At 36.0% G+C, this 24,965-nt stretch overlaps 1 protein-coding gene across 2 annotated transcripts in view; it reads right to left on the bottom strand.

Moving 5' to 3' along the window:
- The window catches only part of cntnap2a (contactin associated protein 2a), a 266,864-nt gene that overhangs the window by 108,594 nt on the left and 133,305 nt on the right, over nucleotides 1-24,965 (bottom strand). For both annotated transcript variants that reach the window (XM_055037488.1, XM_055037489.1), the window contains exons 11-15: nucleotides 17,865-18,027; nucleotides 13,277-13,383; nucleotides 10,549-10,668; nucleotides 9,616-9,731; nucleotides 8,076-8,160 (exon numbers count right to left, since the gene is read on the bottom strand). In XM_055037488.1, the coding sequence (XP_054893463.1) occupies nucleotides 8,076-8,160; nucleotides 9,616-9,731; nucleotides 10,549-10,668; nucleotides 13,277-13,383; nucleotides 17,865-18,027 (591 nt within the window). The remainder of the gene's footprint in view (nucleotides 1-8,075; nucleotides 8,161-9,615; nucleotides 9,732-10,548; nucleotides 10,669-13,276; nucleotides 13,384-17,864; nucleotides 18,028-24,965) is intronic.

The following is a 24,965-nucleotide window of genomic DNA, read 5'->3' as shown; positions in this document are numbered from 1 at the left end:
TGTCTCAGAGTGGGCATAGATCACTTTTTCTGTCACGCTAAATGCCGTGATAGAAGAAAACAGAATTCTCCACATGGCTGTGCAGTCGCAAATGTTCTCCATAATACAACACATGGATGGATTATTTAGTAGGAGAAACATAGTGGCAGGGCATGAATGAGAATACATCTTGAAGCCAACAGGTGTACAGTACCTTTGGAGATCACAACATCCAACCAGAAAGACACAGATGAAAATAAAACATGACAGTTCTTCGTATGTGATAGGAGATATATGGCTGCAAAAATAACTTACAGGTTCTCATGGGGTGAGTTTCACAACTTTCAATCTTTTTAGAACACCATTACAATATATAGTTTGCCATGAGAAATCCTGATAGGCCTACCCAGTCCGGTGTTGTACTGAGTGCAATACAATGATGACCAGGTAAGCGAAGCTAAAATAAATTATTTACGTTGTGCTAGCTCTCTTGACTGCACACCTTTCTTGTCATACCTGTTGATAGTTAGTACAGGAGTAATTGCAAACTAATGTAAATGAACAGCTTTTGTTAATAACCCCAAAAACTTAACAGGTTTTGGGCCAATTCTGAAACTATGAGGGCGGTTTTCTCCCAGTTTTTGTTTGTAAAGTGCCAACTTTCAAATGGCCATACATTTTTCATTTTCCTTTGCTTTTATGTTTTTTCTCATCACTGGAAATCTTAGAACTGAAACTTTCAAAATCTGTAAATAACTCAAAACTACCCTGGGGGAGTTGCTCCTGGTTTTGTTATTGCCGGTCATATATGTCCAAATGAAAACATTGATTTGCATGGGATTAAAATGCAAATGTAATTCTAACACTAGGTAAATTTAGACTATTTATACAATGTAAGCAATTTATTGTTGGTTGGCTACAAAACAAACAAAATTAAAAATAGTGGGTGAATTGTAAGAAACAGGCAAATAGTTTCTAACAAAAAACCAAGGCTTTTAACTCCTTGATTTCTTTCAGTCAATTTCACTTTTCACACCACAAATTTGGAATAAGACAAGGACACCAATTTCAACGAATTGCTTAACAAACAAGCCATGTGAACCTGTCTAATTAACTGCACAGCAACAAGTAATTTGGACAAACAGAAGAGCAGACAGAGAGGGATATTGTTAAAAACATTTTCTTTCAGTGATTGTGTCATGCAGTTGCTTTTAAAAGCTTGTTATTCAAGGGAACCCTCAGGTGCTCAAATATATCTAAAATCACACCAAAAAGTAAAGTCTTGATTTTTATAATTTGCTCGGGAACCTAAGTTGCCTTAGTATTCTGGACCTGATGGTGCACAACTGCTCTGTAAATCTCAACAGATTTTTACCATTGTCATGAGCTGGAATCTTCATATATCTGGAGCTTAATGAGGATGACGAAAATGGGCTGAACTGTGAAAGACCCTCCTCATCTCGAGGGGACAAGAATAATTTTGTGTCCAAAATTACATTTGGATAATTATTCTGTTCTTATTTAACACCTTTGAACATTGGTTCAACTTTGTGTGTCAATCGGTTAACACATTAACCATTACACAGTAAGACATTACTACACAGTAACGATTACACTTATAACCTTCGCTGGAATGAATCCAAAAAAATAAATACACCAGTAAATCTTAACTATGAATATGTACATTTCTTTGCACTCAATGCATGGCTGGGCTCCCTCTTGTATGAATGACTACATCAATGCACCATGGCTTAGAGGCAATCAGCTTGTGACACAGCACAGCCGTAATGGAATCCCAGATTAATTTCCTACTTTACCCTTAATTCATGCATGTATGATAAATTAGAAATCAGAAAAAAAAAAAAACCTCTTTGGAGCATTTTTGAAAGCGAAGAAGAAAATCTCAAGCAGTATGAAAGAAGATAAAAAGAAAAAAAAAGAAATAAAAGACAGGAGAATGAGACACTTTTCTTGCAAACGACTGTAATACCCAAGGTTAATGTAGTGTAAAGTGTTTTACTACTTCTTTTTGACACTGGCACCTGTGTGACTGCAAACTGTAAGTGCTGCACTCAGGTAGACAGACACAGAGCTGGATAAAGCACATGCCTCTGTCAATACAACATATGATAGCATTATCCCAGGCAATGACGCATTAACAAGGAAACTGGAACCAAAGACAGGACTTTATGTGATGTAAATGATCTGGGAGTCTCTGAGAGTGGCCATGTTGTATGTCCTTGTTTTTCATACAGTCTGTTCTGCTGCGTATGACTTAAGCAGAAAAAAAATGACTTGTTGCCTATGTTTCTGTCTTAATGGAAGCAGATATTTTCTACATGCCTTCTGTGAAAATTATTTTGCATTTACTAAGCACTTAATGTATTTTACTGAGATTCTATGTGATTGGTCAATGCAAAACAGAACATAATTGTAATAGCTAACTGTAAAAGGATACTATACTGTACACTGTGAAGTGTTTGCATTTATTTTCAGTAAACCAAGTCTTTAAATTAAAACTTGCTGCTTTCAATATTAATCTATATTTAACTTCATTCATCTGCTCAACATTGACCAGCTTCTTTTTTCTTGTTAAAAAAAAACGTTTAGATACCATAATACTGCCATCACTACTCCGTTTAAAAAAATATCTATTAAAAAGTAAAAATTTTGTCCAATATGAGCAGATCATCTGTTTCCATCTGTTTGCCGTTTCCCCTTCATTACTTTCTGTCTGGAAGCTGCATCAGTTTTCATATGTTGATTGGAGAAAAGTCCCACATTTAGACACTATATGATGCTATCTGCCATTGTTTTTGTTATCATCTGCCTTTGCATGTGCAGTTTCACATCTGTGGAGAGTAACCCAGGCTATCAGCTGTGGCTCAAAACTTATACTTTGGTCAAATAAATACTTTATCTGTGGAAATCTGAAACAGCACACCTGTTTTATTTTAGCAAGCTACAATCTACATTTTCTGTCTCTCTAACTTTCACATTTGCATTATTTATCCATTTAATTAAAAAACACAGTTGTTTGAATATTTGACAACTTTCATCCTGGATTTATTGAAGGTAAAGGATTCTCTACAAAGATACATGCCACTGCACTGGGGCTCTTAGAAAGATGTTGCCACTTTCAGGAAAATGGGTCATGAGTCTGAAAAATATCTTTTGTTCCCCTTGAATAGGCGATCAAAGTAGTCTTGGCTTGATACAGAAAATAACCCACATGTCCTGCTGTGAAACTGACTCTCTGCTCTTAGTCACCAAAATCATGCAGTTGTTTTGGCTGCCAGGGAAGCGAGCCAGTCAAATGAATGAAACCGATAGCAAAAGTGCAAAAAAGTTTAGAAGGTGTGAATATTTTTCCAAGACATTGTTAAAAAACAAAGACTGAATTTACAAGTCCATTTCTCTCTTTACAACTGTGTCAACTACTTTAGATTGTCAGTATATAATGAGAATAGGTGTTGGCCCAAACGCCGCAGCAACCTTGAATAAAAACCGATTCCCATCACCACATGTAAAGTAGAGCAAGTGTGAGACAATAATTTAATGTTAATTAGGAGCTTGTCTATGGGGGTCAGAAAAGGAAAAGAGCGATAAAGATGGGAGGAGTGGATAGTATTAAAGATGCCTGAGGATCTGAGTAATAGCTTTCCTCTCTCTTGTCTTTCAGTATATTAGTTCATGTTCCCTCTCAGCTCCTTCTAGCTTCTGGCTCTGGGTTCTTTCTAAAATTAATGACACTGTATCCAGAACATTAGTTGAGTAATGAAAGACATAGCTCTGTGTGGGGCACAATAGACTAATAAAATTGAATGGCATAAAATATAGGATGTAAAAAGATGTTAATAATGATATAATCTCAACCAAATGGAGTAAAAGTACATGGTCGGTGTTGAAAATGTTAATACTTCTCCAAAGCAGTCAAGCAAAAGCCTCAGTAAGTGTTCCAACTTAAACACCACACCAGGAATTAGTCAGCAGAATTCACAGGGGACTAAAGAAATTTGGAAAATGCATGATTTTCAACATAATCAGTGACAAAATTATTTTTGTTCCCAATTCACAGCGGTGCGCCATTATCGGGATTTGTTGCATTTGCAGAAAGAAGAACTCCAGACTAAAAGCCAGAGGAGAAGGAGAGGAGCTATTGCATCCTGCTGCTGCTGCATTTGCAAAGGTTAATGATGAACATCAGAAACCACGGATGAGAGGGGAAAAAAAACATAAACAGATGGTTAACCAGAGCTGAGGAAGTGAAGTCATTAGAGTTGAACGCAAGATATGCGAGTATTTGAATGAATATGTGCGCCGAATACGACACTGGTTTACTTGACTATTACTTGTGAGGCAATAATTGAGACCAGAGGTACCAGAGGAATGGACTGGAACAAAGCCACACATACACACAGCCTCATTATCCTGAACCACATTCATCTCTCATGTCTTGTCACCCTTGTTTCTTTTTTCATCTCCTCCTGTGTTCGCCTCGTTTGTATCAAATGCACCCAGGGCCAATTTTCAACCTTTCCTATTCTCTGCATAGTTGATTCAGGGAAAACTTTAAATCAGGATTCATGAGCTGCGACTTACCCAGGTCAAATTGTTTTCAAACCCTCTAGTTGATGTATGGGTCAGACGGTGTATGTTTAATTCATTGACAAGTATAAAAATATTGAATCAAAGGCAAAATCTAATCCTTGAGGAAAACATACTCATAGTTAATGTTGTGAAACAATGGAAATTATATATAGAAATATAAATTTTAGGGTCTTTAGTCTGTTTCTGGCCACATAATTGTTCTTTTACACAATATAGGACTACCAGTCAGTCACCTTATAACTTTTCTTTATTTTCCACTTTGTGAAAATCTTCTCTAATTTCATCCAGGTTTATAGTAGTGTTTTATCAGGAAACCTTTTCACTGTTGGTCTCTAATTTATTGAAACCTAAAAAAAATTACAAATAATTCAGGATTATATAATGTAATAAAATAATAGCCCTTTTCATACCAATGGCACTCTTTTGCTGTCAACTTGATGAGAGATGTGCTTTGTTGTACGAGTGGAAGCTGCCAGGATATTAGCGCTTACTGTGAGCTGCATATTTTTTCACTCAGTGAAACACAGTTAAGTGAATAAATGAGCTCCTTTACTTGACAGAAAAATACTATTTCCCTATTAGCCAGTATGCTTTAAATGTTTCTATCATTCACCGTGAGGAAAGGCTGGGAAAGAGAGAAATACCATGCACTTTGACAAGCTAAAACTTCTATAACGCTGTGTGTGCAGAATTAAAATCGGATCTGCATGTGTTTGCGTGTCTGAGTTTGTGTGCTAGGCCATTCCACAGTTTTTGATGTCGGTCATTTAACCTGCATTTCTCTACTACAATTTATTGAAAGTTTATTTGGGTTTCTGCTTGCATAAAGTTATCTGACGAGCAAAGTTTTCTTCTGAAAATATACGTTAAAATAATGAAGAAAAATATTAACTGCATTTTTCAATCCAAATACATTTTTGAGTGTGAAAAAAAGTACAGAAACTGCTGTTTCTCACAATGTCATTAGTGCCAATCAATTGTACCACTGACAATTCTTTGGACTAAACGACATACGACACACAGAAGTTGGTTTCTCTCAGACATCAACTTCAAAATGAATAAGTCAGGAAAAGTCTTTCAAGTAAGAGCAACTTGTGTTTAAAGAAATTTTAAGAAGTGGCAAGAATAAAATAGCTATCCACCTTGCTTATATGTATAACCAGAACAATACTTGGAAATTGAACAACTTGAAACAAGTGAAACTATGACAAAAAACATGAAAGAAGTAAAATTGGAACTGAGGAAACGGAGGAAGGCAACGTGACAGGGGACATGGATACAGAAAAGTACGAAGATGAGTTACAGAAGATAAGAATGAAGCTATAGGAGGGAAGAGATGGACAGAAATTGATAAATGTGGATTCTGTAGAATATACGCAGGAGTGGAAAGAGGAAAATATGAGATGGAAGACGGAATAAGCAGGATGGGAAAAAAAAAATATTACTGTGTCCAAGTTGTGTATTTTTTTTATATGTGTGTCTGTGTACATGTCTGGACAGAGCAATCTGGTGGTTTCAGGTTCCCATCTTGTGAATCAGTGAAAACTGAACAGAATGTGCCTGCTGACGGTGGGTCTGTTTATGTGAGAGACATGATAAAATAATGCTAAAAAAAGTGACAGAGGTTAAGAAGAGGTCAAACATTTAGAACAATTACTGTCCAAGCTCTTAAAATAGGTGTGCTGCTGGTGGCACAATATAATTCCTATTTAATGGTTCGTTTGGCTTCAAAATGCCAGTCCTCGGCTAAGAGATGAGACCTGGATGGAATGAAACTGGAAGAAGTGGAGAAGCCAGTGTGTATCTGCCTTGCGTACATGCGTGTTTGTGGTTTGCAATGGAAATGCTGTTGACAGTGTAATTTGATGAAAGCTGACAGGTAATTTATGAAGCATAGTTTTGGATAAATGATTTTTTTTGGTCCTACTTTCTCAGTCATTTTGGACTAGTAATTGGATTTCCCTAACTTTACATGTAGTAAATTAGGAGAAAGCTAGTTAATGAAGGTCTGCCTGGCTGCATGGATATGTGTGGTGGCATGAGTGTGTTCCCATGCTGGTGTTTTAGGTTTAAAGAGAAAAAATAAATATGTATTGAGTGAGTATGAATTTGTGTGTGTGCATGTGCATTTGTATGGGCACACAAAGTTAGTAGATGAAAGAACCATCTTTCATTGCTATGGAAGTTAATTGCAAAGTTTTGGTCTGCTGCACTAAGACCCGGCTATTACAAACCACCTTTATTTCTTTCAGTCAATCAAAAACCATGGACATAATCGCATGAGCAAGTGCAAAATGCAATCACTATGATTGTAAGAACTCTTTACTGAAATAACACAGCTAATATTCCTTTTCTGAAAAGAGCGGTCTTACTCCAACCCTAAACACCATTAAAATTTGTGGGAATTTCTAACCTCAACAAGCTGCACTTACTTTTTTCTTTATTTTCCACTAAAGAAAATAAAGAAAAAAGAAAAAAAGTCACGCTGAACAGCACAACTCACACACACCCCAGAAAAGTGTCCAAGTGTTTCTCACCTCACAACCATAGTAAACAAGCTTCTTTGCACATATTACCCCAACAAATCCATCGTTTCATCTTCTGCACCTTCTTTGTTTCCTTTTGCTCTCTTAATTGCTAGGAGTGCTTTTTCTTTACGAAGCTATTCTCAAAGGTAGGTCATTGTGGTCATGCCCTATGCACGCAAAGTGTGTGTATGTGGGCATGCACAGAATGCAATAAGTTTTTGCCAAAAGGAAACAGGTCAGAAAATGATTGCAAGCTTGTTATTCTAATAGTGAAAAATGAGAGTGGTGTTTAAGTGCACAAACAAATATGGATTGTGAAATCAAGGGTGTCAGTTGAAAACATTCCAAGCTGCTGCACACAAAACTCAGATCAAAGTCAAACCTCTTAGGAAGGAGCAATTAAACACGTTTTTACAAATCCAAAGTAAACTGATATGACTCCACTAGGCCTCGATCAATCACATGAGTGACAAAGTGAATCCAGTCAATCCAAATGTGACAAAGCGAATCCAGTCAAACCTAATGTAAATAAAGGTAAGGCAAATTATTCCACTTAGGACTCCTCTCCTTTGCAGGGGTCTGTTTCAGTTGTGAAAGTAGTTCCAGAAGAATGATTTAAATACAAAGAGAGGAAAAGAGAAGTATGTGGTCTCACACATGTGCTGTACATCAACAAGCTTCCAATGAATCTCTAAAGGTCTTTGGAAAAGATTATATATTTGAGGAAGAGTGCATTATTTTTTGAAGAAACCTTTGCATGTAGTTTTTGACATTCTTGGCACTGGGGTAGACAATCCAGAAAACATAAAGGAGCTTTATGGTTTTTATTTACTCTTGTGTGTGAAATTAATTTTTCATCACACCATATATGTGGTTGAAAACAGGACATTCTTCTTCTATATGTGGCATCTTGTTTTGGAGTCTGTGGTGAATTAAGATACCATCTTCATCCCTTACCTGGAGTGTTGAGCAGTTGGGACATGCGACAGCTGTAGATGATTTGCTGTTCGCAGTGTTCTGCACTGGTGGTGATGGCTGTCACCTGGAAACACAGCCAAGAATCTGTGCTTTCACTTCATCATTTTCAACCAGACACACCAATTTCAGTCAACAACAAAATAAGAAAACAAAATTAAGGAAAAAAAAAAAAAAAAACTTCACTTCCTTCTGCATTTAAATAGTTGAAAGTAAAATGTCAATCATTAAAATGAAAGAGCATACTGTGAAGAAATGAAAACTGTGTCATTTCTTATTTGAAAGCAGCATTTTAGGGAAAAAAAAAATGTAGTCATCCCTCATGGGGTACTGAAACATGTGAAATTCACCCACAATCGGCTTTTGACCGAGAGTGACAACTCTAATCTATAACCACACAGCAGAAAGATTAAGGTATCGACTCCTGAATGCAAGAGAGCAGATTCAAGCAACCTAAGCTGTATTTAAAAGAACCCCAGCAGACAACTCATATAGGGATGAGGTTAAATACTCGTTATGCTGGCTTATCACCAGGCATTTGCAGGTCTGGAGGCTCAAAGATTTAAAGTGCGGCTGATTTATTTTTTGTTGCATTTCAGTGAGAAGCATGGAGAATGATGAGGCTGCTGTTGTTGGATTGTAGGATAAAATTCAAACAGATTTATTGCATATTTGTAAAAAAAAAATATATATATATATATATTGTCTTCCTCTTTTGTTTATAAAGCTTCTGGCACACTAGTTATTTGCCACACCTGTATTCACCAACATTTTATGAGTCTAAATGCAAATTAATACTTATCATTGGAGCAACAAGCAGATGCATTTTCCAACATCACACAAAGGAGTTGAGTTGGAAAAATAACATGCGAGATCTGTAATGATGCAGCTCACAAAATAAAATCATGAGCACATCTCTTTATGCCCATTCTTTCAAGAAACATATTTTTTTAACAAAGTAAAAAGTTGGCAGACTTAAATATTTGTAACTTAGAATATTTTGCTTAGTTCTTATCAAGTTGATGTCCAAGAATATTTTCAAAGTAACACAGACAAAAGAATTTGGATTAAAAGCAGACATGCTGCTGCACTCAGGGAAAGCAAATATGTTTCATTTTCTATCTACTAAGCTGTTAAAGACCCCAAAACTTCCTAAAAATAAAATAAAAATTTTAATGTCCTACTGCAGACATCCTGACAGGTCATTTCCAGACAAACTTATGAAGACCGAGGTGACAGTTTGATCATTAAAACAAAATGTTCAGGAAAGAGTTTCTCACATAAATTTACACAAAACTCATTACTGATTTGACGTGAGATGCCATTTGAGCTCTGATGTCTTAAATGGTTTCACACAGTATTTATTTTGCAGTGTTTACAGGGGGAATGAATATTTGATTATTCAAATAATCAACATTTCCTGCAATAGAGTTCTCAGTATTATAATATATATTGTGTAGCTGTATTCCCATTGGCAACCCAAAACGTTATGGGACTACAGACAGGAGTCTGTGTGTATTACCTGATCCATAGAGGAACTGTAGTTGACTTGGAGGACAGTTCGTCTCTCTCTGCTCGAGCCAGTGATTGATATTCTGGGTGGCAGGTTGTTCCTAACAGTTGTCCACACTTTGTCTTCTTCTCGTACACACAAGCAAAAACACAACATTGAATCATAAATCAGAGAACATGATCAATTTGATAAATGTATTAAATTTAATCTGGTTACATGCTGATTGAAGAATTTAAATGCACTAAAAACAAAAACACAATCATATTCGAGACTGTGGTTATTCTTGTATGCTGCTAGGGTCTGGATCACTCACTCCAAAATTGTCCAGGTCACTTGGTCACTTGCACTGCCATTCAAGAAATGTGCCAGTACAGGTTTCAGGTCTCTGAGAGGTGCAAATTTGTGCAAGAAAGAAAAACTCTTAACATTTAAACTTTTCTGGGGTGTGTGTGTGAGTTGTGCTGTTCAGCGTGACTAAGGGGCCGACCAGTGGGGTGCAGTGACATTTCATCAAAAGTCTTGCCTTTGCTCTGCCTGCATGCTCTGCTGTTCCAGAGTATCTCTGTATTCAGTCGCGTGTGCATGTGGTCATGAAAGTGTGCATTCGGGTGGCAGTGTGCCAAAAGTGTCGCTTAGGCTGTTTGAGTCCTCTAAGACTTGCTCAAAAGCTTTGTTTCATGTGTGTTTGTGGTGTCTGCGTTGGTGTACATATGTTTATGAGCATCTGCGGTTAATGTTCCTTAAATGCCAGAATCCATGCGTGTGTGTGTTGACATGGAAACCCCAGGTTTGGCAGGTTAAGCCTGTCGTTGTTTGAGGTTAAGAACAAGAAGGACTGCAGAGTTTTCTTCCTTCTTGGGTCAATGTGACTAGAAAAAATTTGGGAGCAGAAAACAGCACATTTAAATGTAAGGAATCGGCTGAAGCCAATGCCATACCCACCTGTCATGTTGCAGTTAACTTTGAAGGGGCCAAGGGGTCCGCTACCATCAGGGTCAATCCAGTAGGTGTCAGATGACCGACCCAAATGTTTGTAAGCTTCACATGAAGGCTCGTGGATGGCTGCAGCCACATAAAAACAAAAATGGAAAACATGAACCCTAAAAGTGGAAAGAGATTATTTCACATATTAAAGCCCACATCATTTAGATTATTTATCACAACGTTAAGCTTAATGTTGAACATTGAACTTAAGCAATTCATTAAGTTATGTTGTGATACGACTTTGGTCGTTTTGTAACAATATCTCAAAGTGTCACGGTTGCTGACATCAACTTAAAAGAGGGAGTTGTTTTTTTTTAATTATTATTTTATTGTTTTTTTAACCCTAATAAATATAAAGATTTAATAATTCCAGTTTGAATGGAAAGTCAACAAATTTCTTTTGTTGGCATCAATTATTGCTCTCCTATCATTAAAACTTGCAATGTGTCAATTTATTTTAGTTCTATATTGGTTGAAAGACGAATTGATGTGTCTAAAGGAGAATAAACTTGGGTCTTTATTCTCTCCTCTTGGTGTTCTGTAATTTATGTTGCTGCTCCTCTATCATTTCTCTTCAATGCCCATCAAGAACTGGTGTCTTGTTCCACTTACTAACAAGACAGCTGACCACATAGCGATGCAAGTTGTGTTGATCTTCACTGAGAAAAGCTATGGTAGCGCAGAGAGAGAAAAAAAATAAATCATTTTAAGAGTGAAACTTTTTTGATTCATATTGACTGCTCAGAAGCATAACAAGGACTTTTTTTTTAAGTGGTTGCCTTCTGTTAGCCTGGGATGTGTTTCTTATTGGGTCTTCTCATGTGGACAGCCTGCCATTTCTTTCATTCCTTTCTGCTTATTTATTTTGGTTTTTGACTACTGGAGTATTGATGTTTTTGTCTACAATATTTCACTTTTTTTCCTAGGGATTTAGAGAAGTAGTTTCTTGTTTGGAAGCCTGTTTGGAAGTCCAGATGTTATCCCACTGAGCTATCTCAAAAGGGTCAAAAAACTATTTGAAGTTTCTACTGTAGTTGAAAGTTATTGCTCAAAGGCTGGAAAGAGAATTGAAGACACAAAATAATGAAAGTTATCTTTGCTCAGGTACAAAAATAGTTAAAATAAAGGGTGATCGGATGGGACAAAGTCTGTAAAGGAGCACAAACAGCTTAAACTGCGGTTCTTGGCAATAAACAATTTAGAACAAATACAATATCTATGTGTTCAATCAAAACCAGAATGTTTTACATCTCGTGACCAGAGTTCAATCCAATGCATTCTGCTATTTTAGATATTTGTCATTCATTTTAATCTAAACAACATTTTTATTTTTGTTATGTAACATGAAACATATAACTCAAAACTAAAAAGAAAAAAAAACATCTTTAACATGGACCATCACAGATCATAGCCACCACTTAAAATCTATCTGATGCCAGCAATGTAAGGTAAATCACAAAATATCTATTGCTATTTGTACAAATGGATTTGAAATAATACCCAATTTAAGTCTTCCCAAAAAAACGTCAGCAAGTTTTTTTCTATTAATTTAAGTCCTTCATAACTGGACTAAAGATTAACCAATGACAAAAAACCTAGTTGGATGAAATCTGAGACCTGCTGCCATTTCCAGAAACTGAGTGTTGAACACTTTGGAGCTCTGCTGCTCTTCTTGGGTATAACTCTTTCTTGCTCAAGGACTGCAGTGACATTCCAAAGCAATGTGCTGTTTCACAGTAAAATGAAACACCTACAATGATCTCAACCAATAACCAGCTGCATCGAGGCAAATATTTGGAGTCCTGTGCCCAAGTGGTTGCTTTGAGGGAAAGGAAGAGAATTACTAATTCTTTCTGCCTGCCTTCATATTGGCTGCACCAAAACATGTAACCTACAACTTTATAGTTTCATGCAAACATTCTAGTTTCCTTTGCTTCTGGCTTTTACTTGAAATACTGCATTGTGTAATGTATACAAGGTATATATTACAAAATAGAAGCCTTTCTTTAATGATAATTTGAACATGAGCCAAATTTAGATTGTAGTTTGCATCATACAGCTTTAATTTTTATATCATGAAAAAGACACACTGAATGCAATAAATTGAAATTTACAGCTGCTGAACAACCAAAACGTACAAGGACTAAAATGCTTGCCAACATTCATCTTTTTAATGCACTTCAGTTTTTTTCAATTATCTTTTGATAATGTGCTATCTGATTTGATTCCAACTCATCAGTCTGGGAACAATCTAACATTCAGAAGAATAAATTTTCCACTTTATTTCCCTGTTCAACCTTCTGAGACTTTGTATTATCTCTTGTTTTAGCTCAAATGGATGCTCAACTTTTCTCTCGTGCCCTTTAGAAGAGAACAACATCTGTGGCTTATGGGAGGAAGAGTGACATTTTCAAAATTTAAAGCTTCTGAAATGCTCTTTCTGATTCTGCTTGCTTTGTGTGCTGCGGCTTTGAGAGTCGGATTCGTTTTTCTCTGATGAGAACAAAACACAGTGCAGTTGGACAAGCTTGGCATCGAAACACTTCAAAAGTTCATCAGTCTCCGTGTGGTGAGAACTGGGAGACAGCTTAATCACTCAAATGCAAATGGAAGGAAAAAAAAAAGTCAAATGCATGGAGAAAGACAAAACGACACAGACACAGAGGTGTAGCTTTACATTACTTACATGTGTGGCAGGTTGCTCCACTGTATCCAGTTCCATCGCAGTTACAACTAAAACTGTCCCATGTCTGTTTACACCTGCCTCCATGTTCACAGTGGTTTGGCATACACCTGCAGAGATGTGGACAGAGCTCATAAATATTTGCAGGCCAATATTTACATGGCTATACAAATCAGAAACACATTTAGTAAATCCACAATTTACTTTGAAACAGTGATACGAGTGGTTGAGTGCATGTGAACAAGCTATACGGTTATTAAATCTAACATGGTGCATACTACATAATTCTGAAGTCAATAATTATTTATGAATGTCAAAACATTTATGTAGTTGCACAAGCACTTTATGGAAAACATTGTTTTTAAAACATACAATTTTCTGTAAAGGGGATTTGTACATTTTATTATTGTGAAACTGTGAGTCCACAATTATGGAAGAACTGAAGATTCCTGTGTAAATCCAATCTGGATCAACACGAGGCTTAAATTGAAAGGGTATTTTGGTTTTAGTAATTCACTGACCTATACTTTTTTAAATCAACAATAGAAACAGGGCCTGCAAAAATATTTAACAGTTCTTGAACTTTATCATTAAATTTCTGAAAAAATGTTACTCAAGCTCAGTTGAATTGGATGACGAGCATCTGTACATCAATTTACAAGTTCTCAACTGGATTTGTGTCTGGACTGGGTCATTCTAACCAATGAATGTGATATGTTCTCATACATTTCCTTTTCTTCAACAAGTTTTCTTCCAGGAGTGCTGCATTTAGTTCAATCAACTACCGTAATACCCTCTGACTAGTCTTCCTGTTAATGGCGAAGAAATGCCATCCCCCAACATGATGGGATAGGGAGAGAAGGGGATGAAACAGAAAATACTGTAACCACCAACATATTTCAGTGGTAATGGTGTGTTCAGAGTTAAGTGAATTTAGTTTTTAATCTCCCACCATTTTGTTATTTAGACAAAAGAGTTCAATTTTGGTTTTATCTGACTAGAGCAGATACTTCCTCATGTTTGGGGAAGTATCTGCTTCCCCAAACATATAGAGATTCCTATATGGGATCTCTCAACTTACAAACAAGACTTGTCTAAGGGAATAAAAGTAAACCAGAACCCATTTCTAAAATCCTTTCACTGGCCCACTGTAGCTCAGAGAATAGACTTTAAAATACTTCTGTTAGCTCATAAATCACTCAGCAGCTCACCACCACAATACATTAAAGATTTGTTGTTGTTGTATCAACCTTCCAGACCCAGAACCAAATGTGGAAAAATAACATTCAGCTTCTATCTGCCACAAATCTGGAACAAACTTACAGAAAATTGTAAAACAGCCAAAACACTGATTTCCATCAAATCTAGACCAACGACTAAGCTGTTTAGAGTTGCTTTTGAACCATAATAAATGAAACACTAACCAGTGTTTTGATTAAAAATGTAATGTTTCAATTGTTGACTGTTTGTTCTATGACTTTGTGTTTTTGTGTTCTTATGATGTAATACTTCAACTGCCTTGTTGCTGAAATGTGCTAAATAAATTTGATTCATTGATTTTTTTTTAAACAATTAGTTTATAAGGACAGGTAACAACATTCGCCAGTATTTAGGTGAGAATCAACTAATTATTGCAAATTAATAAAAAAGAACCTTCATTTTCTCCTGCATGGAAGTTTTCACAAAAGGTTTTTTTTCTTTTTCTGATTCAACCACATCAAAGTATCAAATGCTTCAAAGAGTGAAAAAACTTGTTTAAACATGAGACACATAAGCTGAAAGACTGAACTCCAAAACTGATTAATGAGGCTGTATGTACAGAAATGCACATATTAATAGACATCATATTAAATAAATTATAAACGAAAAATGTGCTCTAATGAGGCTCATTTATCAGATTAGAAGCACCTTTCTAGCTTTTATTAAACACATATTTCTTTATTAAATGTAATAAGGCAATCCTAACACAAATAATGTCTCGAAAACATCTTTGTATTTCATATTACATATAATGTGTTTCAATTGGTGAACTGTGAATATATACACACATACAGAGAGACCTATAGGAACATGAATATTTGCGTGGGAATGCAAGCATTCCCACACACACAAGATATGTAGCTAGGGCTTAATTTTTTTAAATGAATCAAAGCAATGACAGTAAGATGAAAGCCAGCTGAAGCAACACAAACACTGACTCAATGAGCAGCAGGGTTCCTCTGAAAATGCCACGTTCGTGGCCAAGTTGGAAATCAGGCAGTTTAAGAGCACAGGTATTCTGTCTTTATGGCTAAACAAGATGCCAACTGTAGAGATACCGCCTGTAATGATGAAGCTGAAATACAAGTTTGATTTTTTTTTTCTCATGGCTATAAACAACAATAAACCTTTAAGAGCTTCTAAGCTGCACAAAACAACAACAGTGCTCCTGCTTTACAAAACTCAGTACAGCTTCAGCAGGCAAGGACGCTGAGATAAAATGTCATTGTGCTTGCACAATGGGTTGCAATTGACAAGTCCTGACAATTTCAAAAGACATTATTCTTAGCGGGCTGGGAGCACTGAACCATACTAACTACTCTGGGCTTTGTGTGAGAGGAAAAAAATCTATGGGGAGATTGAAGCTGATGTAGGATTTGTGTTCAGTTTTTTGTCCTACTGCTTGTGTTGCAGCATCACCCTTTTAGACTAACATTGATATTGTGGAAAATTGCGTGTGCATTGCTGTGTGTCTGCGGGATTCAGAATTTGACTGTTCTGTGTGTGTTTTTTTATTTCTCAGTCTAAACAGAAACGCACAGTGGAACGGCATTGATCAAAAGGAGGTCAGACAGGCCCATTGAACTGCCTTCAAAGACATTCTGATTAGTTAGATGGTAACACTGCGTCCATTCATCTTCTGTGGCATAACAAGGCCCACCTGAAGTAGTGCACTGCTGATACACAACTTTTGAAGTGATAGAGGTTGGCAATAAAGCAAGTTATAATGATAGAAACTTGGCTATTATAAGATAAAAAAAATAAGTCAGTCTGTTTAAAGCAACAAGTAGCAACATAACAGCACAGCTACTTGAACCAAAAATAAATGCAGTTATTTTCTACACATAATTGGAAACAGTGACGTTCAATAGCAGGTGGTCACACCAAGTGTTAACTTGCTATTTTTTTTTTTTTTTTTTTTTTTACATGAACACATTTCTTTTGACCAATGCATGTTAGGTTATAAAACTTGAAAAAGACATGGCCAGCCTACCAAAATTACTGTAAGGGAACATTGACTATTCAGCAGGACACAAAATAAACCACAACAAGCTGAGGCTAACCTCAATTTTGAGTATTTTTTTTTTTTTTTGTGGAATGATGACTGTAACATATACATTTTTGTGTAAATTTGGCATAAAGCCAACACAATATCTTGCAGCCGGGTGAATACATCTACTTCGCTGTGCCAGGATCTGAACAATTTGTCTTCCTCTGCTGAGGAATTCTGTTATTTACTCGAATATCCTGGAGGAGTATGTTGGACAATCAGTTCATGACCTTACAGTCAACTGCACTGGTATTTGTTTTCAGTAGCACAATGATCCTGCAAGTCCAATTCTGATTGATTAAAAATATCATCAATCAGATTATGTTGATCATAATATAATCACTATTTGAATGTTTGAATGTTTTAGAGTAGTTCAGTCAAAATCTGGACAACAACTACAAGGATTTGTTGGGATTTGATTGTATACAGGAAGTTTATTCTCAAAAACCCTTTCATACGAGGAATGTACAAATGAATGAGCCAAGATTCCTTTTCAAAACCTCATTGCTAGATGCCACAAAAGCTTAATGCCATTTGTTGTGGCCAACTATGTTACGATCTGGTTTAGAAGGAATTTAAACCAGAATGTTTAGACTGCTTCAGAAAGATTTTTGTTTTTGATCCGTATAAACACAAGAAATTCGCAAGAGGCACTATATATTTTCAGAAAACTAAAGATGAAGGATCTATTATTAAAATTACCTGTTCTAACCTTTCTGGCAAACGGCAGTATTCTCGATAGATAAATAACTGAATCAAACTGAAATATCAATAACTTGCTAGATGTTGTTGAGAACATTGAGAAATGGCATATAAAATATCCGATGCCAAGTTACACTCACCCAATTAGATGGAGAACTATGTGGCTCATTTTTTATGCTTGATTAAGATCGCACAACCTTTTTCCAAAGGGTGAAATATGTGGTATAGTTTTAAAATGAAAGCAGATGGAATTTGCTCACATTCCCCTACACCATCTAGCCACCCTTTAAATTATATCCATTTATCAGTGTGACAAGTGCATTTAAATGAGCCGCATATAGACATGATTCATTTGATGTTGCACTGACAACAAAGAAAGCTCTGATTAATTTGTCTCGAGATCAAATTCAAAGGTTTTACATAAACGGTATTGTTTGCTTTGTGACTTTCTTCCCAAACTCCTGATTTATGACACTTCTGTATTAGTGCTCTTTCTTATTTGTCCATTTTATCTTTCATGAACTGTATGGTGCGTGTGTGGGTGCTTGTGTTTGTGCAGGCAGCGGTGATTGTTCCTACCTGTCTATGATTGCACACATGTCCAAGCTGATATTCTCAAATGCTCCCATGGTGCCTTTCTCCACTGCATGCAAATCAGCAGGTTGGTCGTCTATCAGGATCGCCTGCATGCATCCCTGAAAGGATCGCTGAGAAGGTGGCAGCAGTGTTCGCAAAAAGTACCCTGGAAAAAAGCAACATCACCATATAAGACAATACGGTAGAAATATTTTAATTGCTGCCAAACAAGGAAAGTGTTGTATGAAAAAAAACAAAACAAAAAAATAAAAAATAAAAAACTGAAGCATGCAAGTAGGAACGGAAACACAATCAAAGTGACTGGCAGCTTTGAACAAAGCTGGAAGATTGTGGGAAGAACAGTTTTTTTGATCAACCACTTCAAACCTTCAGCAGAGGTAGACATTAAACACACCAAGAATATAAGCCTTGAGAAGAAACAACAGACCAGGTCAGTGGCCAGTTAATGTCATTTATTTTTACAACCATGAGGCTTTATCAGGATTTTGTCTTTAAACATTACAGACAAGGTCTAGCAGGAGTCAATGGCCCATCCAGAAGAACCACTGGGCCTTGACTGAATCGGGAACAAGTGTAGGACAAATCTCTATGCTTATCCTTTTTATGTGTGCTGTGATCACACACACACACACATACAAAAATTGAAACATCATATCCAGCGTTACTCCAACACATCTGAGTACACTTTTCCATGGAATAATGAAGTGCCTCTGCAGAGCAAAGGCAGAGTGTTAAATTTGACATGAGAACCTAAAACTAAATCTCTGCTACAAGCACAGAGGAAAGTCATAAAACACAGAAGCTCAATGACATCTCCATCATAGTGATGTTATAAGCTGTCATACACCCCAGCTTGGCCATCAGCCTCAAGGCCAAAGCATCACAAAGGCTTACAGTTAGAGGCATATGTGCACTATGCGCGTGTGCTTGCAGTCGTTATTCAAGTTCATGTGGCTTACTAAAAAACAGTAAATGGTTTATAACTGTGTGCATGTTTCTGCCAGATTTGGCTCTCTTTACATCTTTTATTTCATTTCATGACTAAAAAGTTCCTTCTGTCGTTCTTGCCATCTGTTTGTTCTTTTGCCACACCTGCCTGCTGTCATTTCTGAGGAGTGAGAGACAGGCAGTTGGAGAAAAAGAGAGAGGACATGTGGAAAGTTAGAGAGAGAAAAGAGAGGGAAAGATAACGAGAGAGAAAGGGGTGAAGATATGGAACAGAGCAGCTGGTTGGCAGCACTTTTAGTCCTGTAGATACCCTGTGAATACAAAGGATACATTCCTGAGTATGTGGAAGAATGGAAGATGTAATGCACAAACCTGTGGGTGGATGGATATGCATTGTTAAAAGGAACAAAGACGAGATGGATTTGTTGCTTTGATGCTCCATCTAAGCCACCACATGAATGTTTCTCCAGTTTACAAAGGTTACAACATATTTTGAATATTTTACATCAAATATAAACAGAAAACCTGAATCTGCAACTTAACGCTACTGTTACCTTTACGATATTTCAGTGCCAAAATATCTCGATCAATTAAACAGTCCCACTCAAGGAGGATCCTTAAATACATTTGGTCTTACGTTTAAACACACTGACTGTTAGATACATAAAGCTACAAACAATTTCTAACTAAGCTGATTATAATATTAATCTCATTCTCAAATTTGTGTCATTCTATGGTTTTAATTTGTAGCACGCGCAGACAAGAACACCGTTCAGTATCTGGAACAACAGCAGTAATCCCCTACAGTCGTCCTGGCACTCTTTCACAGACTTCCTGTGATGCCCAGAGAGCTTATTTTACAATACACACTGGAAGAACAACAGCTCTTATTTTCCAGGCCACAGCCAAGGCTGCAACTAATTCAAAGACACTATTTCAGAAGATGCAAATTGGAAATTTGCCTAAATGCTCTGATGAGAAAATTTGTTTACATTTTTCAAGGAAGATTTGGAAGAGACAAAACATTACTGCCCAAAATATTAAGTGTCAGGTAAACATTTATTTTCGAGGGCAAACTTCTTTTTTAGGTAAAATCTAAAACATTTAAAAAATTTATTTGAAATATCCATGAGCAAATACAGATAGCTTCATACAGTTAGTGATGGTGTCAGGACCAAGCAGGCAGATTTCTCCAAGACAAGAAACATTGTGACATTTCAAAATCATTGCATGAAATTTCATTTCACACCAATTAAGCATTCAAAGATTCTCACTCTGATAATTATGGCAGAGCCTCATCATGTCTAATTCATCCCAAAATGATGGGGAGGTCATTGCAACATGTGGGATTAGTGCAGAAATCAAATTTATATTCAAACAGTAAAAGGTTTGGTTGTAATTTGTAGCAAATTACAACCAAAGGGATAAAAATGCCAATTTTCAAATTAGTTTCCTAGGATGGTACTTTAAAAGATCAGAAAATGATTAAAATATGAGTAATAAAAAGATAGTAACAGCTTAAGATAAATAAATCAAAAGTATTTAATCATTAAAATTGGTAAAAGTAAAGTGAGCCGAAATGTGATGTCATCATTAGTCATTTAGTCCTATGGATTGAATGTTCTTCGCGTCTTATAATTGACAATTCTGATTGGTGTATCCATGTTCAAGCAGAAGAAAGAGCTTGTTACAGGGTCTGTCTATCCTGCCTCTTCAAAAAAATACATTTGTGGATGTCTTGTGTCACTTAATTTCTTTGCATATATGTACTAAAACTATCTCAACAGTGAAAACACATTTCCTTGTCCTCTATTTGTTTATCTCCCAAGTGCACTGAAGCTTACTAAATTCATTAAATCACACTGTAAAGGTCAAGTAAAATTCCCTGTTTCAGGCGTTTTCTAAGCTGTGGAATAAAAATCTCTCACCATATGAGTCAAATAAGTTCTGAATGATCTTGGGTAATTTAGGTTTCATCTATCAGATGAGCATTTAAGGGGAAAAAAAGAGACAATACTGTGAATAACCTAGGCAAATATAAGTGGTACAATACTCATTGCTGTTGACAAAAATTAGCTTTAAATGTAGCATTCCTGCTTTCTGTACCATGATTAAGCTTACCATTTTTTCTTTTTTTTATTAATACATTTTGTGTTCAGCCCAAACACCACAAGTGAATGTCGAAAGCTATATCAAAACAAATAAAAAAAAGCTAAAATAATAAGAGCAACATGCCAGAAAGAATGTCACATTTGCTCAAATAACTTTTGTTTTCCTAACACTCCTTCACACTTGGTTTAACAGCAAAAACACATTTAAAATTATCTAGAATGCAGATTCTTGAAATAGGTCTTCTGAGGTGATTCAAACATTTCCATAGTGTATTTGGAGTGTGGGATTTCCTCTACTTTCACAATAAGATCATGGTGATTTATTATCATGGTGGCAACATTACTGTCTTCTTTCTGGACCCAGATAACACCAGGGATGGCTTATCTATAATTGTTCATCAGAAAATATGAAACAAGACTGGCCACACTGTCCTCACACCAAGGCTATAACTTTATTTTGCTTAGTCCAGGCTGCTAGCATCCCAAATGCTAATTATCTTTGCAGTTTGGCTGGCATCGCCGCACTAGTAAATACCCAGCAACCGCTAGGTCTCTTTATTATAAATACTGACGGGATGGGGAAAAAAACCCCTCAAAATTTACATCACCTAGTGGCTGTGTGACAAAAAGAGTTTTATAGGCGGATGCTTAAATATAAAATGTATTTGCCATGAAATCAAAAAAAAAAAAGAAGCTCAAAAATAAAGAGAAAAAAGTATGAGGTGCAGGCTATAGGCTTTATATCATTTTTATTATATTTATAGGGAAAGTTATAAAAACAAATTCTAAGAGTCCAGTAATGCCATCGTTTTCTTGACACAGAAATGAGGTTTTGTAATTTTTTTGCTGTAACCCATCAGTGTATGAATGCTAAGGGTGAGACTGGAGTACAAACAGTCTCACCCAATGCACTCGATGTGTTGAGAACTAATCTAGCTAGTTTAACTAAATGTCTTCATTATGCCTGGAGGGGCAACATGAGTAATAAACCAAAAAAAAAAAACATAGTGAGGCATGAAACAACAGAGTCTTATAAATATCATCTGCTGTTGGACTGCAGGTATTGTGGTTAAGATGTTAATTTCACATTGGGCCAAAAACATTGATAAAAATACAATAATTTAATTTCAATTACTGGAGCAGCACATCAAAAGCAGAACAAGTCACCAGCATCTTATTGTTTTTCATGTTGTTTCGTTGTCACTAGTCAACACTTTATAGAACATTGTCACAAATTTGCCTCAAACCACCACAGTGCCCACATGTTTGCATACGCAAGATGTATATAGGATTATACCAAAATCATCCAATGGTTGTTGGCATGCCCAGTAATGCCAAATTTTGTTCATTTCCACATTACATAACATAGTTCATCCCAATTAATATAAACTATAAACTAATATAAATAGATTAGACTGTAAATTAGTTACAGTCTGTACTTATTTCACAGAAAAAGCACAGTCTATGTTTATAGAATTGTAAATACATTCAACAGTAAAATATTTCCTTATAAAATACAATCCTTGTATTGAATAAATACATCTGCATTAGTAAATGCATTTGTGTATTAAGTTTAATAAGTGCATGTTTAAAAAAAACATCTCACTATTGTTTAAGTACATCTGAAATGTTATTCTATAGTCAAAAAGCATATTAGTCCCCAAAGCATATATATAAATTTTCTTTGTACTTGGGGCAGTGCAGATGACAGAGATTTTAGACTTACAGGAATTAAATACAGTGACCACTTTAAAATAAAACAAACAACCTGCAACAAAAATGAAGGGTTTAAAAACTTAACATTATATGCTGTCACTAAAAGGCTTAGTTGCAGCATATATTTAATCAATTCCAAAATCCAGGAAACCTCACATAGATATAAATAGAACAGGACCAGGTGCAAAGGATTTTGAGCCAACGCTAATCAAGCTGTAATTTAGCACTGTGGTTGGACAATAAGTACAGAGAGTTTTAAAATGACTCAAAATGTGAGTGTTGTTGCTCCTGCTGGGTTTTTCTCTCAACATAAGAGGTTCCACTGAAAGCAAATGAACGCCTTAAATCCTTGTGATTTGAAGCAGATGGTTACATGGATGACTGAACCTACATAAATTACTGAGAGCAATTATCTCAGGTCTTGTCATGTATAGAAAAGAACATAGACTCTTCATGACACAAAGGGGTCTCTGCTAATTGTCGCACAGTGAATGTAATGTCTCCCTTCCAGGAAGTGCTGATGAAAGACCTTTTGAGAGCTTTAGGACAGCTTAATTTGTCTGGCCTGTTTGACTCATCAAGTTGAGTGATCGGAAAGAATAATTGAGGGCAAGCTAAAGGCTAAGCTATCTTTTGTACACTCAATATATTATTCTGTTTCCTCTGTTCGAGGACAAAAATTGGCCTCTGATGGTTTGAAGCTTTTTAAATAAATGCTCCAGATTTTCTCTCTGAGGTCTAAATACATGTTCAACTGTGTGCTATGGACTTTCATGGCTTTTGGTCAAACACCCACACATTCTGTTCAGACAAGTTAAAAGGCAAAAAGAAAAAAAAAAATTGTGCACATTAGCCTACACAGACAGTGCTTTAAATTATTCATGCTATTATTTGTGAAGTTGCCGTAAGGGAATTGGGAGCGTTTAAGAGTACTGATCAGTACACAGAGTATAATGTCGAAGTACATAATAATTATATATATAATTTTTTATTTTTTTTTGCAACTAAGGAGTATCTCAGAAAGTTCTCCTAAGTAACCACCTGCAAAAACATGATTTAAAACATCAACAAAATAAAAAATAAAAAAAGTGCTGCTTGATGTGAATGGGTTTGGAAAGCAGTAAATCTTTTATTGTTTTTAGTTTTTTTCTTTTTTTTTGGGATTCATCATTTCCACAAGTGTTTTCCACAAATTCCCTTCCATGTCTGAAAACTGGTGTCCTAACAATTACTTTGTAGTAATAGTCAACAGTTTTGTATCCCCTGCAGCATTCAAACTCGTGTTTACCACTGGGCTCCCAGCTCTTCAGCATTCATTATGTCATGTAAAATTAACAAGTAGAGCCCAAGTCCCAGCTGCTGCTATTTCCGCCTTCATATTACCCCAGCCAGTGGGGAAAAGTACAAAAAGAAATATTTATTTTTTTCTGAATTGTAGTGATGCATTACATGTATAAATGGATGTTTTTTTTCTGAAATATATTACATATTGATTTCATAAAGCGTTGTCAGACTCTTGTTTTTATTGTATCCAAGTTAAGATATACACATAAGTCTTATAATGTATACATCAATCAGGCAAATAAGGATCATGTTGCTTATCCTCTCGTCTTCATTTGGTCTAACTTGTTAACTTGTGTTTTCCATGGAAATGTTTTAATCTCTTCAGGTCGATTCTCTTATTTGCCATTTCTACATTTGTCTTTGCAGTTCCAGTCTTCTTTTATCCATCTTTCTGGTATCCTCTCTTCAAGGAGTTAAGACATTACAGGGATCCTCTCCTCTGAGCCTCTATTGATTCACAGCTCTGCTTACTAAAATCAATCAATCACCAATTCAATCAAAATAGAGACAGGAGATAAGAAGAAAATGGGAGCGGAAAGAAAAGAGAAGACAGACATGGAGTAAAAAGAAAAACTAGATTGAAGTATAATCATGAAGAACTTATAAGAATTTAAATGAAAGCCAGTGAATCAACTCTTGATTAAAAGAACTAGTGAAAAAGCTAAAACTAGAGCTACATTCAGACAAAGAAAGCTGCACATTAAAAAAAAAGATCTAAAAAAAACTAACATGGATTTGATGCATTCACCAAACTTTAGCAAAAAATTGAATCAGACAACAATGTAAAAGAACCTTGATGTGTGTCTGTGTGTGTGTGGGTGCTGGTGTGTATGTGTAGGGGTGTGTGTGTGCGTGCGTGGGTGCTGGTGTGTGTGTGTGTGTGTGTAAAGTGCTTATTGACTAGTCTGAGGAAAAGGTTTTTCTTGATTGAGGAGATGGAATTGTGCCAGGGAGAAGAGACTAA

The sequence above is a fragment of the Poeciliopsis prolifica genome, unplaced genomic scaffold, assembly GCF_027474105.1.
Source record: "Poeciliopsis prolifica strain line A6 unplaced genomic scaffold, Auburn_PproV2 SCAFFOLD012, whole genome shotgun sequence".
NCBI classification, from domain to species: domain Eukaryota; kingdom Metazoa; phylum Chordata; class Actinopteri; order Cyprinodontiformes; family Poeciliidae; genus Poeciliopsis; species Poeciliopsis prolifica.
Note: the sequence above shows the minus strand (reverse complement) of the source record. Positions and strands in the feature narration are given on the sequence as shown.